This window comes from Aptenodytes patagonicus, chromosome Z, assembly GCF_965638725.1.
Source record: "Aptenodytes patagonicus chromosome Z, bAptPat1.pri.cur, whole genome shotgun sequence".
In the NCBI taxonomy this organism is placed as follows: Eukaryota; Metazoa; Chordata; class Aves; order Sphenisciformes; family Spheniscidae; genus Aptenodytes; species Aptenodytes patagonicus.
Window position 1 is genome coordinate 88,069,306 of NC_134982.1, and position 16,601 is coordinate 88,085,906.

General features: G+C 40.7%; 1 protein-coding gene across 4 annotated transcripts in view; it reads right to left on the reverse strand.

Moving 5' to 3' along the window:
* MCTP1 (multiple C2 and transmembrane domain containing 1) overlaps positions 1 to 16,601 on the reverse strand; it is a 297,668-nt gene that overhangs the window by 48,328 nt on the left and 232,739 nt on the right. For all 4 annotated transcript variants that reach the window (XM_076362433.1, XM_076362434.1, XM_076362432.1 and 1 more), the window contains one exon: positions 6,458 to 6,577. In XM_076362433.1, the coding sequence (XP_076218548.1) occupies positions 6,458 to 6,577 (120 nt within the window). The remainder of the gene's footprint in view (positions 1 to 6,457; positions 6,578 to 16,601) is intronic.

Below are 16,601 nucleotides of genomic sequence, written 5' to 3' on the forward strand. Positions count from 1 at the left end.
AAGCCTATTTCGCAAAAAATCTCCAGTGAAATTAAAAGATGTATTGTGCCATTTTATATCACTCTTACAAGATTAATAATATGTGTATATACTCTATTATACAGATTCATAAGAATTTGTGTATGGCACATTAACTCCCAGCTGCTCACCATCATTTTCTATGCAATGACATGTGCAACTTGAAACTTCAAGAGGAAATTAGCTATTTAATATTTCCTTAAAGGCTCTAAGTATTAACTATAAATGCAGGATGTGAACTGAAGTGATTAAACCTCTTCTCCATAGGGGTGTATATAGCAGAAGAACATTCATAGGTAACTCCAGGCTTGTGCATTGTTCTTCTATTAAATTTTAAATTGCTTGGGAAAAAAACTAACAAATAATAGACCAAAAGGAGAGAAGGATTAGTATCTTCAGTCAGAGAATCACAGAGTGGCAGAGGTTGGCAGGAACATCTTGAGATCAACCGCCCTACTCAAGCAGAGATCATCAAGTCCAACACCCCTACTCAAGCAGGGTCACCTCTGAGCCGGTTGCCCAGGACCATGTCCAGTAAGGTCTTGAATATCTCCATGGATGGAGACTCCACATCCTCTCTGGGCAACGTGGTCCTGGGTGTGACCATACTCACAGTAAAAGTGCTTTCTTGTGTTCAGATGGAATTTCGTGTATTTCGGTTTGTGCCCATTGACACTGTCCTGTCACTGGGCACCACTGGGAAGTACCTGTCTCTCTCTTCTTCGGCTCCCTTCAGGTATTTATACACATTGTCAAGATCCCCCCTGAGCCTCATCTTCTCCAGGTAGAGCAGTCCCAGCTTGCTCAGCCTCTCCTTGTGTGCCAGATGCTCTGATCCCTTCACTACCTTCCCTTTGCTGGGCTGAAGTGCAACTCTCCTTCCTTGCCTTCCCAGCCTGTACTGACTAAAGAGCCAGTATACATCCATTGCATGATGCTTGAGAGCAATCCCACCACGTTGCCATGATTATGCATGCATGTAGCTGCACGTGGACCTCTTAACTCCTGCTGGCTCCTATGTTGTGCACACTAATGTACAGGCACTTCAGGGAGAGACCCCCTGGCATGCTGGGTTCTCAGGAAGGGTGTGAGAGCTTCTTCCAGAGCAGCATTTCCTTATTTGTGTGCCTATGCCTGGGGTGGGTCCCCTCTGCCCTGTTTGGTTGGTTTTGAGGTCTCCTGTGTCCACTTCACCCTGCACCCTTTGCTTGCTAACTCAGACCACCATTTCCTCACTTGATTGTGGATCATCATCACCTCCCTCCTTCATCATTTCTAGTTTAATGCTCTCCTCATCAGGTTGGCCAGCCTTCTGGGAAAGAAGATTTTGCCCCACTTGGTAAGGCGGGTCTTGCTTCTTCCTAGCAGTCCTCAATCCTCAAGGAGGATCCCATGGTTGTAAAAACCAAGTTCCTGTTGTCAATAACAGCCGCGCAACTGGTTGTTCACCTGCCAGATCTGTCCACTCCTCTTCCAGGCCTTCTCCCTCAATGTCAGTATCAAGGAGAAGACCACCTGGGCTTCCTGTCTGCTACCTATTTAGTCAAGGAAGAACAGGAACTTGCAAGTGTCACCAGAGGAGATCCAATGTGCCTGTTACAGCAGTTAAGTGTTATTGCCCAACAGCTGAGAGACTGTCACAGTTTGTCCTAATTGTGGTAGTCAGGATTACGTACACAGGGGAAAAAAAAAACCTGATAACTATGCAAACCAAGTTTTATTCGCGATACGATGCATTCCCACCACACAATCAAATGTTTCATGTCAGGGAAGGGGACCAGAGCAGCTGGAGAGTGCGAAAATTTTTAATCACTTTGAGGGATTATCTGACCATTCCTTAAGTTAGGCAGCTCCAGCAGTCAGTCAGAACACAGCCTGAAGTAGAAAAGCAGGAAAAAAAAAAAAAAAGATATTTGTTTCCCACTAACTGCATGCAGTTGTAATAACTGTGACTTTTGCTTAGAAACAGAAGTGAAAAAAAGACCCCAGACAGCAGTGCTGCTGCTTTCTCCAAGCTATAAGGTGAGGGGTTTTTTGTACAACACATTTGAAAACATCAAAATATTAAGTAGTTTCTTAAAAAGACTGAAAAGAAGCTTTAAACCCCAGCATACTTTCTGTTCGTTGGGATGTTTCTATAAGTCTTTCAATTACAGCTATGTGGAATGAACTTTTCTGTTTGTCCTTCTATTGTAAGATGTGATATGGGGTTCCCAGAGAGTCAAGGCTGCTATGAAATAAGCCAGTCCTTTTCTTTCACTCTACCCTTGTTCTCCCCGAGCATCCCGAGCGGTCTGTCACCGTGCCATGCTCCCGCTACCCCGTACCTGCCGTAGGCACAGGGCTGGCAGTGTGTAGGGGCAGCACTCCCGTGCTGCTCCCCACTGCATGGATCCAGCACAGGTGACAAGGGGCAGCGGGGACAGAAAAAGCGGCAGCGATTGATAACCTCTCCTCTCCATCAGAGGATGTGAAAAAGATGCTGGAAAAAAGGCAGGGGAAAAAAAATAAAAGCAGTAAGATCCACTCAGTTCTAGTCTTGTGTGTTTAGCTGGTGATGGTTTAAGATGAGAATGGCAGTTGTGCTAAAAATAAATTATTTCGTGAGGTCAGGTATTTAGGAGTACGATCATAAGGAAGTGCAAAGATCCTTGGAGAAAGCAGCTAGGTAAGCTTCAGGCAAAAATGATACTGCAAAATTCAGAGGAAAGCATTAAGAATGCCATTTTAGTCATTTTTTTCCTTGCTTAATATTGGAAGGAAATATTTATTCTGTGATTTTTTTACACCTGCCACATGACTCAATGCCAGAAGTTCATTCATTTTAGATCAGTTCTGAATTCTCACAGATTCATTTAGAGAACCAGCCACTAAATCTACATCTATCTACATCCGCTTACACCAACATTTAATGCAAGAGTTTGTATTTCATGACAGCTTATCTTTCAGAAACACAACTAATCTTGATCTAAATGTATAAAAGATAGGGAATCCAATGCTTCTCTTTGAATTTTGTGCCAGTGTTCGACTAAAACCACAATGATGATCAATCCTATAAAGAGAGTCCAGCTGAATCCATGAAAGCAATAACGCCTAATACGCTGCTTCACCTCTCTGTCAGACTTTCCAATAGACTTATCTCCTAATCGTAAATACACTTGGGGCTCCCCATTGCCCCAGCCTCATTGCACTTTTAAATCAAGAAAGGACTTGCACATATAACTTATTAGGAGTCAGAGTAAATGGCAAAATAATCATACTCGTACTCAAATGAGGCAGTGCAGGCTCATGACGGAGCAGCCCAGACCATTTGGCAGGTGAATTATTCCACAAGAAAAGAAGTTCCAAACTACTTCAAAGAAAGTGATGTCCAAGAGGACAGAGCAAATGATACCTTGTCTATAGAGACAGTCAAACAAGGATGAGTTAAGGCTGGTCCATCTGCCATATCCAGACAGAAACTTAGTGATCGCTATTTCATTGACCTGCTGAAGAGTGCAGTCCCTAATGCCTGAATTGATGAGACAATTGATAACTGGTTTCTTGCAGGGATATTGCAATGGAAACTAACTCTTCTGAGCTACTTTTGAAGGTCCCAAATGTAAGTATTTTCCACAGACATTACACAAGTATAAAGTGCATACAATTTTTAACTACGCTTGTTTAGTGTTAATTGAGTAAGAAAAGTTAACAAATCTATTTATCTTTTTGTCTTAGCATTAGCTTGAGGATTTCAAAGTAACTTCTAAAGATGGACGATATTCCTAAGATAAGTAGTCAATGATTTCACTGAGGCACACAAGGAATCTCTGGAGACCTGGGAACAGAAGCCAGATCATGTGAATCCTGAAGCATTCTCTAGCCACTAGGAAACACTGCTTAATTAATTTAGTTAATATTTACACTCTGCATAGGAAAACAGAAATATTTAAATGACTCCTAATCTAATGATACTGTGCTAATGACCTGAGCTAAGGACTTGTGATATTACTGAAGATTTGTGAGTTAATTAGAAAGGCATCTAATAAGTCTGCAGATCACTTCATAGAAGACAGATGCTCACCATGATGATAACCAAGCTCACTTCATTAAAAATGAGGTCCCAACTTACTTGTGATAAAACCTAAACAAAAAATAGTAATTAGCCGCACAGATAGCGAATATTTGGGAAGAACAGGACTGGTTGATATAAGCTATATATCTTGGTTTGAAGCAATCTCAGCAAGAGGAACATTTTTAGAGCAGCATTTGGTGTCCTCAACAGAGGGCCCATCAATAGCTTCGTTATTTTGTTAGAAAAGTTACATGACCCAATTAATCTTCACAGGCAGGTGGTATTTCAGAGAGAAATGAAGTGTATTGCAGCTCACAAGTGAAATCTCTCCTTTCACAAGGGATTTCAGTTACTCATAAAATCTTAGGTTGAGAAGCTTTAAGCATTTCAGGCAGCAGGAGACTAAGGGCTGTGATTAAGTAATGCATCTTTTAAATCTTGATCTTAGGCTTTTTCCATAAATGTAACAACCTTTGGGATTAGGGAATACCTCTATCATTCCACCCTTAATTTTAGATGACCCTTGGAAGCGTAACAGTCTTAGTGATGTAGACAGGTAATACCAGTGCCAGGATCAGGGCTGTATCAATTCCTCTGGTGACTAATAATTGCAGTTGCTAGACATTAGGGTCATGGGATCATTCAGGCTGGAAGGGACCTCCAATCTCCTGCCCAAAACAGGGTCAGCCATGAGGTCAGATCAGGTTGCTCAAGGCTTTATCCAGTCAGGTCCTGAAAACTTCCAACAGCAACTGCACAATTTCCCTGGGCAATCTCTTCCAGTGCTTAACAATCCTCATGGCAAAAAGCGTTCTCCAGTCTGAACCTCTGTTGCTTCAAATTATGCCCGTTGTCTCTTCCACCACACATCACTGTGAAAAGTCTAGCTCCATGTTCTTGATAACCTCCTTGTAGGTAGTGGAGGGCTGCTGTTCAGGTCACCTGAAGCCTTCTCTTCTCCAGGCTCTTTCGAGCCTAACTTCCCTCAGCTTCTCCTTACAGGGCAAGTGCTCAATCCCCCTCACCATCTTGGTGGCCCTCTACTGAACTCGCTCAAGTTAATCAACGTCCTTCTTGAATTGGGGTGCCCAAAACTGGACACTATTCTAGATGCAGCCTAACAAGTGCTAAGCAGAGGGGATAATCGCTTCCCTCGATCTACTGGCTGTGCTCCTGTTAATGCAGCCCAGGGTACTGGGCTCTTTCCTGCTGGGGCACACTGCTGGCTCACGTTTACCTTGCTGTCTTCCAAGATGCCCAGGCCCAATTCAGCAGAGCTTATCCCCAGGCAATCAATCCCCAGCCTGTATCATGGGTTACTCCTCCCCAAGAGCAAGAATTCACATTTTTCCTTCTTGAATTTCATGAGGTTCCTATTGGCTCATTCCTCCAGCCTAACTAGGTCTCTTTGACTGGCAGATCCAGGGTATCAACTGGTCCCACACCCCTGGTATAATAAAAAAAATTGATGGGAGTGCACTCTGTCACCTCCTACAGGTCATTGATAGGGATGTTAAACAGGACATGTCCTTGTGCACTGTGGTACTCCACTCGATACCAACCTCCATTAACCACTATCCTCTGAGACCAATTATCTAACCCGTTTTGGTTTTTTTCCACCCATCCAGTTATCCATCCAGATCATAATGTCCTAGACAGCACACTGCTTTTGGGATATGAATACTGATACAAATATCAGATTCATAACGCTCAGCAATAAAATACATGCAAAATCCTTAAGCTGCCTGGATACTAGAAAATTTGCACAGCATAGAATACAACTTCAACTTTTGATATGTACTTCTGAAAATCTGAACCATGCTTTTATTATTAATGTCAGTTATTAGTAAACGTTTGCTACTTTATATCCCAGCTACATGCATTTAACTAAATGGTGGCATTAGATGAGGAGAAGAAAATAAGAAAAGGCTTATATTAAGCTCAATGAATGGTAACACATTAATGATAAAATGTGAAATACAATAAAATGTGATGCATTCTGAAACTGTTAACAAATTGGAATGATTTTAACCTTTAACTTCAATATGTGAAATAAAAAATACAACATAAGGACTTAGCCACACAAAACCATTTTCAAAGAATTTGCCTTATCCTGACCAATAAGCCTCTCATCTCTGCTCCCACATAAACCAGATTCTGAGGAGAGTACATGTTCTACTGTATTTTTACACGACATTTTCAACAAAACCAGACACATTTATTGGACAGCTGGAGAAAAATTAAATTGCAGGTGGGAAAATTGTCCATCGAGGATTGTGAACTGAGACATTTTCAAAAAGATGTCATATTTAAACTCAGTTACAAAATGTTATCTAGTTAAAAAAAGAAAAGGACATGTATGCGCTTGAAGTAGAGAAGCCTTACCGTATCATGTTGCCTGTTATCTTTCCCTGATACGATCAAGAAGTAGTTCCATGCCAGCAGCAACAACAAAGCCAGTGGTATCATGTAGAGCTCAAAGTTCCAGACCACAAAAAGAAAAAGCTAGAAGACAGAGCAGGAAAAAAAGTGATTCAGATCAGCATTACATTAAACTCTTGTGCACAGTTAAGACCAATAAATTAAAACAATTCTAAAGAAACCCACCTCTCCTTAGGCAGAGGAGTTCTTTAACCACTTTGCTGACTAGCCACTTACCTGCATGAAACAACTGCTACACTTCCCATTGCTTCGTACCTTAGTTCTTGCAAAAGGAAAATTGATGTAGTGTAAGAGGAATATTAATTGTTCTCTCGTAAAATAATGCTTATGTGGACAAATTAATGCAAAATAGCATGAAAATAAGATCACAATCTAAGAAAGAAAAGGTTAGTTATTTCCATGGATAAACATTAATTTGCTGTTTAGGAGAAAGAACTTAATCATTTTGTAGTAATGTCACACAAACAAGCAGAAGAAGCAAACATCACAACTAAATCTGATGAAAATCTTTTTCACAGAAAACTAGCAAAAAATCACACTAAAAGGTAAAAACGTACAACTATTCTAATGAAAGCATAATAAAACAGTACTGACCACAGACTCTTTGAAAATGGGATTAAAAGGAATGCTGAGAAGCCACCTAAGTCCACCCCTTTGAAAACCTGGATTTGTCGAAGAGTTTCCTCAGAACACCTCGAGTGCTCCACGGCTGGAGGCTGGCAGAAGCGTGGCCGGGTTACGTCTCCCAGAGAAGCGCGCCTCGATCACTGGGGCTGCTCTCCAGCACTGGTGGCCACATGGGGGTCGCACCCCAGGGGAAACCCATCTCCACTGCCAGCTCGGTACACCACAGCTCTGCCGCGGAGCTCTGACAAGCGTCACAGGCTGGACTTTACCCTCAGACCCATCAAGCGGTACAGAGCTGACTGTTTTTGAAGCCTGGAGTCCTAAGCATTTGTCAGAGCCTGTAGCTGTCTGGCAGGGACACGTCCAGATAGGTACTGTTCCCTACTGGGGCTGGTACGAAATTATTGGTTTGCAGGAAAGAACTAAAAATATTCGGACTTAGATGGGGTCAAACTAAAACCACTTTTACATCCAGTTTTCCCTGTGAACAAATCCCCCCTTATTGTAGCCAGCTCTAGACGTAACTTGGGTTTGTTTTCCTCTAATATGACAAAAACGAAAAATGAAAGTACTATAGCAAATCACACTATGTACCACAGACGGATATACACCCAGAAATCTTGCTAAGCCTTTTTCATCCAAGTAGTCTTCTGCTGGATTTTTGTTTAGAGTTAAAACAAAATGCTCTTATCAAATACAAGCTCCCACATAAAAGAAAAAAAATCTGTATTTTAAGTAATCTGCTGTCTCCAGATCAGCTAACTTACCTCACCCCCCCACTTCCTATCACTGAATGCTATGTATATGGAAGTCCTGTGAGACTGCAAGACAAACTTGATAAATAGGGACAGAACTGAAAAAGCAGCGTGTGTGACATACATAAGAGGATATTGGCACTTCTAGCAGTTAATATTTCATTTGAAAGAAAACTGTCTTTTTTAGGTTGCTTAGTTTAAAAGGAAATCTGTTAGAAATGGTAATGAATAAGAAGCAAACAATACCTCACAGAATTTGAGAGTTCTTCTATGAGCTTGCTAACTACCCTTCTGAGAGCAAGATCTATAGGGATTTGATGCAGTCAATTTGATATAGCCAACTTACAACAGAATTCGCATCTCAAGAGAAAAGCAAAAGATCCTTGCACCCTTTAAGCCCAGAAATGCCCTGAGTGAATGAATACATGCTGAAGGGAGCTCTGGAAGTCAACGAACAGCACCCAGCTATCAGAAAAGCAAATACTAGAGATAACCTGTTGAGAAATGGCAATGCATACAGTCTTTCTCATGGTCCCATCTGAACTTTGGTTAGAAAGACGGAAAGAAAATCAAGTAATACCCAAACAATCCCCGGCTCCAGAGAAAAGAAGCCAGAAAACTAGACAGTTTCAGGAGACACAGACCTGACCAGAGACTAAGGAATACGGTCATCATGTACCCTGTACTCCAGAACATCAATGAGTTCCCATCCAAACACTCCTCCCCTGAGGTTTCTAAGTACCAAATGATCCTTAATTCCCTACAGTACTATACTCTGTAGGCCATTAAAATATTATATTAAGATATCACCTCTTTACAACTTGTATAGACATATCTTTCAAAAATGTGGATATTACACCTGCCATCTCCTGTAGATGATTTCGCTGACCTGCCAGCTTCATTTCCATCTAGTCTGGCTGAATTTTAACCAGTTCCTCCTTTCAGGCACCTGTCTCAGCCAGGCGCTAGGAAAACAGGGACTCTGTATTTGCAACACAAATGAGATGTGCGCTGTGCGAGACCAGCACAGTGATGGCACTGCAAGTGAAACGGTCTCACTATCTTCCCCAGAAGAGGAATGCACTCATGAAACACACATGGGAGAAAACAAGCAGATTCCCAGTATTAGACAAAACTTTTAAGTAAACATGAGCAAACCCAAAACCTGGTGCAGAACAGCAAGAAAACCCAGGGGCTCAGTTCTTAGGCATAAAGGGCCTGACAGCTGGGGGGAGAGGGAAGAAGGGAAGGGGTATGTAGAAACCTTAACTTCACTTCCCATATAAAGGGGAGGAAACCCTATGTATCCATCCATTAAATAAGTTGGGGGGGGGGATCCAGAAAAGCTCAGGAACAAGTATAAAAGGGCAGTTCTGGGACTTGCCCATGCCTATAAGGCATCCAGTGGAACATGGACTGTATCTGGTATGAACTCTTCCAAGGAAATAATGGCTCTAACTCTGTCTAAAAAAAGGATCCTCATCACTACTGAAACAAGCCAACTATTTTAAGGGAGGAGTGGGAGTCTCAAAGGTTACAGTTTAATATAGCTGCCATTTCCTACACAGAAGAATATAAGGGAGGACTCTTTTTCTTCTCCCCCATGAGATCAAGATTTTCAGAGTCACAGGCATGAACTGGCCATTTACAACATCACATCAGTTGATACTCTTAGTGAGAGACACATGCATTAAATGATCATTCAGGGAGACACACGACACTATCCCTGGTGTACAACACTTCAAAAAATAATTTAAGTTAGAATATTGAATATCCTATTCTTTTGCAAACTACAGTATATTTTAAAAAGAAATCTCATCCAAAATGATTAACACTTCCTACTGTTCAGAAAAAAAGCCTGCCCTTTCAGACTAGCAGCTGTGGATCATTAGCTTTCCAGTGATGAGATGTGTTTGATGAGTATTTTTCTTTCTAATTAAGAGATGAGATTCTCTATTTGACTCTCTCTTCAGACAGAAGTGAAGAGAAAGATTTCTGCCTATGTGGAAAGGCCATATTCTAGAGAACAATTATTTCAGATTTCTTTTTATCTACCTCCACCCAATTTCATTTCATTTTTAACAGAACCCTGTTTGCACCCACAGGCTTCACAGCATTAACACCTGCGTTTCCCAGCTCTTTTTATTTTTCCTTTTGCTTCCGTTTTGACTGCCAGCAGAGAAGAGCATGTAAAAAAAGGAGCACCCCATGCAGGAGACACTGGCCCACATCCTCAGGTGCAGGAGAGAGCAGAGCACACGACGAGGGAGGGCTGCGAGTACCGCTGTTTGAGAACTTTCTGACAAAAACTGGAAACCGCTCACTCCATGGAAACACCTGGGTTCAGTGAAAGCCACAGGACCGAGCGCAAGATGCTCCCAGCTGACACGTAGGGAGCTTTCCAGAACCTGCAGCCTCGCAGCAACCTTGATATACGGATTACCTCCAGGCAAAAATGAAAAGGGGGCTTGACAGCACGCCGGCCTTTCTCCTGGCGAAGGGGCAGGGGAAGTCTCAGGAGGTGAGCCAGCCAGCCAGCCCAGGCTGACACAAGAAAGAGCCTTCGAGATTTGCACTGGCAGCACCCAGCGTCATGAGCTGTAACGCGTTGGGCCGCACGGTGAGATACGGCCGTTCCCACCACCGTCGTGTCACGCAGGGCACGCCGCTCATACCGCAGCCTCCTCTTCAAGTTTTGGCTTTCTCTGATCATTTTCAAAGAGGATCCGTACAGCCTCATTTACATATTACCTATATCCTTGTATTATATGCATTACCCAACTCCCGATTACCCTGGAAATGCAAAATTTGGCTGCATGGTGTTCTGGCACAATCACAAACGGAGCCGATGTCTGCAGCTCCGAACACTGTGCTCTAATCACAAGATCATCCATTTACCCTTTAAGCTTAAAAGGACAATTGTATTTCCTGAGGCTTTGTCCCTTGGATGTATTCTCAGAAGACTAGAAAGAAGGAAATATAACCCACATATCTGCATGGTACAGACTGTCTACTAAGTACTGCAGGTTTTAAGGCTCCAATAAAATCCTGCATGGTGTTTATACTACGAAACACTTGAAAATACTTTTCATTGTACCTTGGAGAGTCAGTAGCTTCTTCCATTACAAAATTAGCCAGTTACCTCTGGCGATCACGGCTCCTTTCATCTTGTATGGCACTTCTATTAAAAAAATTAAAAAGGAAGTATTTCTTTTAGCTGTATCAGATCTCAAACACACTAGTATTAATGTAAACACTTATGGGAATCCATTTCAAACGCGGTGCCCTCATTCAGGTAAGTCTGGAAGAAATGCACCTTTTGAACATATTCTAAAGCATCCTCCAACAGTTTTTTTCAGCAGTCTTGTAATTTCAGTTCCAATTACCTGAGTGCCAGGAGAAGGTGCAGTCTGAAAGATTTGAGTCTAAAACACATTCCCTGTTACTCCGTTTCTTTAAATAGGCAAAAGTCAACTTGAAAATAGCAAAAGCATGGAATGTGAAAAAAAAAAAATACAGAAAAAATTTCATGTCATTCCCACCTGTATTATTTTGACAGATTTCCAGTGCAACGTTGGATTAGTGTTGGTTCCCTTTTTTAAATGCCTGAGGTCTTGGTAGTCTGAGAAATGCTGAATAATTAGTATTTTTTATCCCCTAAGAACTCTTCCTTTAACTCAGAAACAAACTTACAGGTTTTCCTGCATCTTCTCTCTCTTTGCTGGAATTAGAACAGTCCAGTTCACTGCAATTTAGATTTTTACTCTCTTTCTTTCCTATTTATTTCATGTAGAAAAAGAAAATGGAGATAGTTCCATGATAAATAACAGTCAGATATTAACAGACTGGATGAAGTATTATTTTAAACCCAGTCTCAGTGAGGCTTTTGGTGTATTGAAAGACCTATGGTAGCTCTCGTTAGAGCACTTGGGTCCCGTATCTAGAATAACACTCAGTAAGAAAACCAAAACCATTTCTTCCTGGGTAGGACATTTCTGGTCATGGTTTTTCCGTGTTGATAACCTGTACAACAAACCCATGGTTCTATTTCACCTCACTTCTTCGATCTAAGCGTAGTGTACCACTAGTTATTAAAGAAACAAGTCTGACAATTAGATGTGACTCACTGATGTGCTTCAACCCACCCAGCTTGTTTTTGAAACACATCTACAGCTAGACTTACCTCATCTGAACAACCTTCACGATGATACTATTGTCCAACTGCATCATAATGTAAGCTATCTGAGTCTTTACAGGATTGTCAGCACCAATAAAACATTCTAGTTAAAAGCTTGAAAATTTGCATTTAATTTTTGCTTACTTTTTTCCTTACAACTTTTAACTGACGTTTCACATCATTTTCCAGAAGTGCTGTGACTTCGCTTTGAGACTGCTGACAGGTCCAAGAGCGCGAACCCCAGGGCACGAATGCAGCACCATTTTAAACAGCGCATCAATTACTGACATAAAATTCATATTGCTGTAACCAGTTTCATGTAGCAAAAGTCAGGTGGAAATAAAAATGACACCCCTGACTCACCCCCCCGTAAATGTCTACAAAATGTGGAATCTCTTGGGTAATTTTTTTCCCTTCACTTAAGAGTTTCTGAGCTGCATTATTACAGCTGCGTAGCTAGTATCCAGGTTAAAATTAGAAGGGCAAAATATGGTTCACTGAGGCCATTCCCATACACACAGCCTCTTGTCATTCTCGGGGCACGTCAACACGGTTTTGTTCTCTCAGACTGCTAAAATGCTGACAAACGAAGAGAAACTGATAGTATTTTTCCCTATGAGCAGTAACACCTGGTATCAAGTATCAAATGCCCAGCTAGGATACATTACATCAAAGGCACGTCTGAGAACGGGGCTATGAGGTTCATCGAACCTCCGTCCCATTTTAATACTGCATTTTCTGAACAATACCCAACTGTTTACTGAATGACCCATGTCTTTGTTTCAGCAACATTTCCTAGAAGACTGTTCTACACATTAATTATTTTCCAAGTAAAAAAGTGCTTTTAATGCTTGCCCACAGACTGGTTTTGCTTTGCTTTAATATATAACTCTTGGGCAGCTCTATTCTTTTTAGCACAGTTCTGCTGAGAGGGGTAGTCACCAGCTGTAAGATTCAAGCCATTTTGTAATTCAAAGTGTCCAACTTTACTCCGTTTTTTTAAAAAGATGCACTTTGGGCCTCTCCCCATTGCACATACCTCTTCCTGTCCTGGAAATCAATCCCGTCCTTCCCGATTTTAAAATTCCTTAAAAATTGGCTAACAGTTACAGAACTGCACATGCCATTTCTGTTGAAAGTGTCATACTACGAAAGATATTTCTAAAAAGTACATTTCACGTAATTATTTACTTTTTTTTGCACACACAGATCTATGTCACAAATCTATGTTTATGTTCCTTTTACACAAAAACTTGGAATCTGGCAGATTTCTCCTCTGTTATAATTGCACTGCTACGAGGGTGGGACTGTTGAAAGTGTAAATGTATGTGTCACTTCAGACGAAAAATCTAAAGTGTTGACTTTGTGAGAAGTGTAAAATCACAACATGGATCATGCTAGATGATAACTACAGCTACTTATGTGTAATGGATTGCCCCCTTCCTTTCTTACAGCTTGAGCTACTGAGCAGGGGCTGTCGGGCTTTGAACCCGCCTCCTGTTCCTCCCAAATTCCTGAAGATTGTAAAATTAAATTGTCCGTCAAAAGTTATTAAGCTGGGTATAGGGAAAAAACATTGGGTATCTTCTTTAGCTTACTGAGAATGGCTTCACTGTATGTCCACTGTAGTCCAAACAACAGATGTACTCTCCAGACATCCTTTATGAAAACTGTTCTAAATGCTGTGTTTTCATTTACACCCCATACTGTATCAGATTAACTTTTTCTTCATTTGCTCCCTTATTCTCCATCCATTTTTGCAGATCAAGGGAAATGATTCAGCATTTTAAGACAAACACTGTAAAAAGTTTAATAGGGTAGAAATAGTCACCATTACCCAAACACTTAAAAGACTCACAGACTTACTTTTTCCAAAGAAAAATAAGTCCCATACTTTAAAAAGCTGAATGTGAACTACTTAAACTTCATAAATATTTAAATTGTGCTCATCTTTATTGGTACTACAGAAAAACTAAACAACCGGTCCTCATCATTCACTCACAAATAACCACCATCAAAATAAATGCACCATTAGGATATTAGGAATTCTAGCCATTGAAAAAGTAAGCCCTTTGGCTGTAGGAAAACCTACACTTTGCCAACTGTCTGTCAGAAGTGAAAGGGACAGCAATAAAATTTAAATTGTATGAATGAAGACTAAAATCATGTGGTTAAAAGTATATGGGCAGTCTGTGATTTCCAGTGATAAAATGCTAAAATACTGATTTTTGGTTTGATAACCACCCACATGTCTGGAACAAACAGAAATACTGGATTCCATAGACGAGCAGAAACACTTCCACAAGCTGTTCTGAAGGCTCATTTCACAGACTGGAACTGTACTGCCCTTACTATATTGAAGGCACTCTAGCTTAAACTTTTACTGAGGGCTAAATCCTATAATTTTGTTTCCACAGCTGTTTGGAGATAGCTGCATCAACACACTGGTTTCTCTGATGTTCTGGAGATGTCAACTGTTCACACACAGAAACCCCTTGCTGAGTCTGTCCCTTCACTTGGAGATGAAATTAAGGTCGAATTAAGCAATCTTTCTGCTGCTTCTGTGTTTTTCTCTGTTCTGAAAAATATCCTGATATGTTTTGGGGCGTTTTTTTTTCATTTGGAAGAAGAGAGAGGCAGCAAGGAATAGGACGACAGAAGAATCACCAAGAGGCAGGGCCACTGCTTTTCAGAATGATGAGAGCATCCATTCATTAGAGCACCAATACATGTGGACATTCATATTTCCCTGGTGATTTCTTTAAAATGTTTTTTACGTCTTAGGAGCAATTTTACAAGGTGCCACTTGCCATCAACTATCACTTGATATCAAGTACCTTAGTCTAATGTTGGCTTATTTTAAATTTTCAAGACCACCAGTCAACCTTAGTGACCTTTCCAGGCTGATTTTCATACTTGTGATTGATGACCTGCTTAATTTTGGTGTTTTATGATGTTTGGAGTATTAGTTAGGTATAACTGTAAAACAATAAATAAATAAAAGCCTAGGATTTGTTTGTCTTTCACTGACCCGCTTTCCTTAAGTACATATGGCCTAGCCTGCAAGTTGCTCACACAATGTAAGAAAATGTCTTTCTACCTTTTAATGTACTTCTTTGTAAATACATTTTCATGAATAATAATACATTTCAGCTACTTTACGACTCTTTGTAACTTCATCTCCCAGTCTTGTAATTTTCTAATTTTCTCCTTCACTGATCTCAAGAATTCCCCCCCAAACTTCAGTTCTGAAAACTTGCAGAGTTATGTGTAGCATCTCTAGCAATGTGTGCCTGTTTCTATTTGCAACTCTAATATTAATCCAGGGCTGATATTACTGACTTCTCGTTTCTTTACAGTGTTTTACTCCTTCTCTGTGGGCATCGTATAGTATTCCTCCCTTCTGCCCCAAATGATCTGTTTAAGCTTATTTAGATGCCAGAGATATCTACATGTTAGCATGCTAGGTATATATTTTTCTTCATATTTACCAAGCCTCTGAACTTTCTTGTGCAGAGTAAGATTGTAGATTGTAGGAATGAGAAGTCAGCCGAGAATACTAGTTTAGACAGGAGAGCAAGGCAGCTCCAGGTGTTTGAACAACCTGAATTCTGTAGTTATAAGATCGTCCCTGGGCTGAGGCCACTGAGACAAGCGAGTATTTTTAGTTCCCTGGTAAGATAGCTATAATTACATTCTGCAATGCTTTCTTTAAGCAAAATGCAAAATAAAACCCTCCAAGTTCATTTTTAGCTGGCAGTTTTCTCTAGTAGACTACAGTAGATGCCAGGAAAGCTGAAGTATGTTCACAACCTTCTAGGTAAAAGTTAAAAAATTGCACTATAAATAAAACAATGACTTCTGCTATTAGCATAAACAGTACGAACTCGAAATATCTCAATGAGATAAATACGACAGTAGTTAGAATACAGTTCATGAAATGTAAGGTATCTATCTCGTACATTTTCAGTTTGACTCTTTTTATTGTAAAACACAGCACAAAGGAGTGGAAAGATGGCTGTTAACAATCCCTTTACAATGTGGTAGAATCAGTCATGAACGAATAAATAAAACTAATTTAAAGAAAAACTAAGATAGTTACTACTGTATCACTACTCAATCTTTGTCTGAGTTTACTTCTTCATGCCTTTGCTAAACTTCTCTGGCCTGCAAAGCTCCATTCAGGTGCGTTTAAGGAGTGGCACGAGATTCATACAGCATTTCCTGCAAGAGCATCCACCTGAACTGTTGGGAGATGTACAAGAAATGGAGTCAGATACCTGGTTAAGAATATGCTAGTCACACCTAACGATGGCTAATGCACTTTCAGTCTTGTGGAAAGTTTCTGTCAATACCCACTTAACTGCCCCGCTTAATGAGGGCAAGCACAAAACTGACATCTCGGAGAAACCAGAGGTGCTGCATGAAGAAAAAGAAAGTCAAAGGTAGACTTGCAAAACAAAAGTGACTTCTTTCTGTTAAGAAACTACAGGAAAAACCTCACATTCTGGCTGGCGTTAAGTAACTG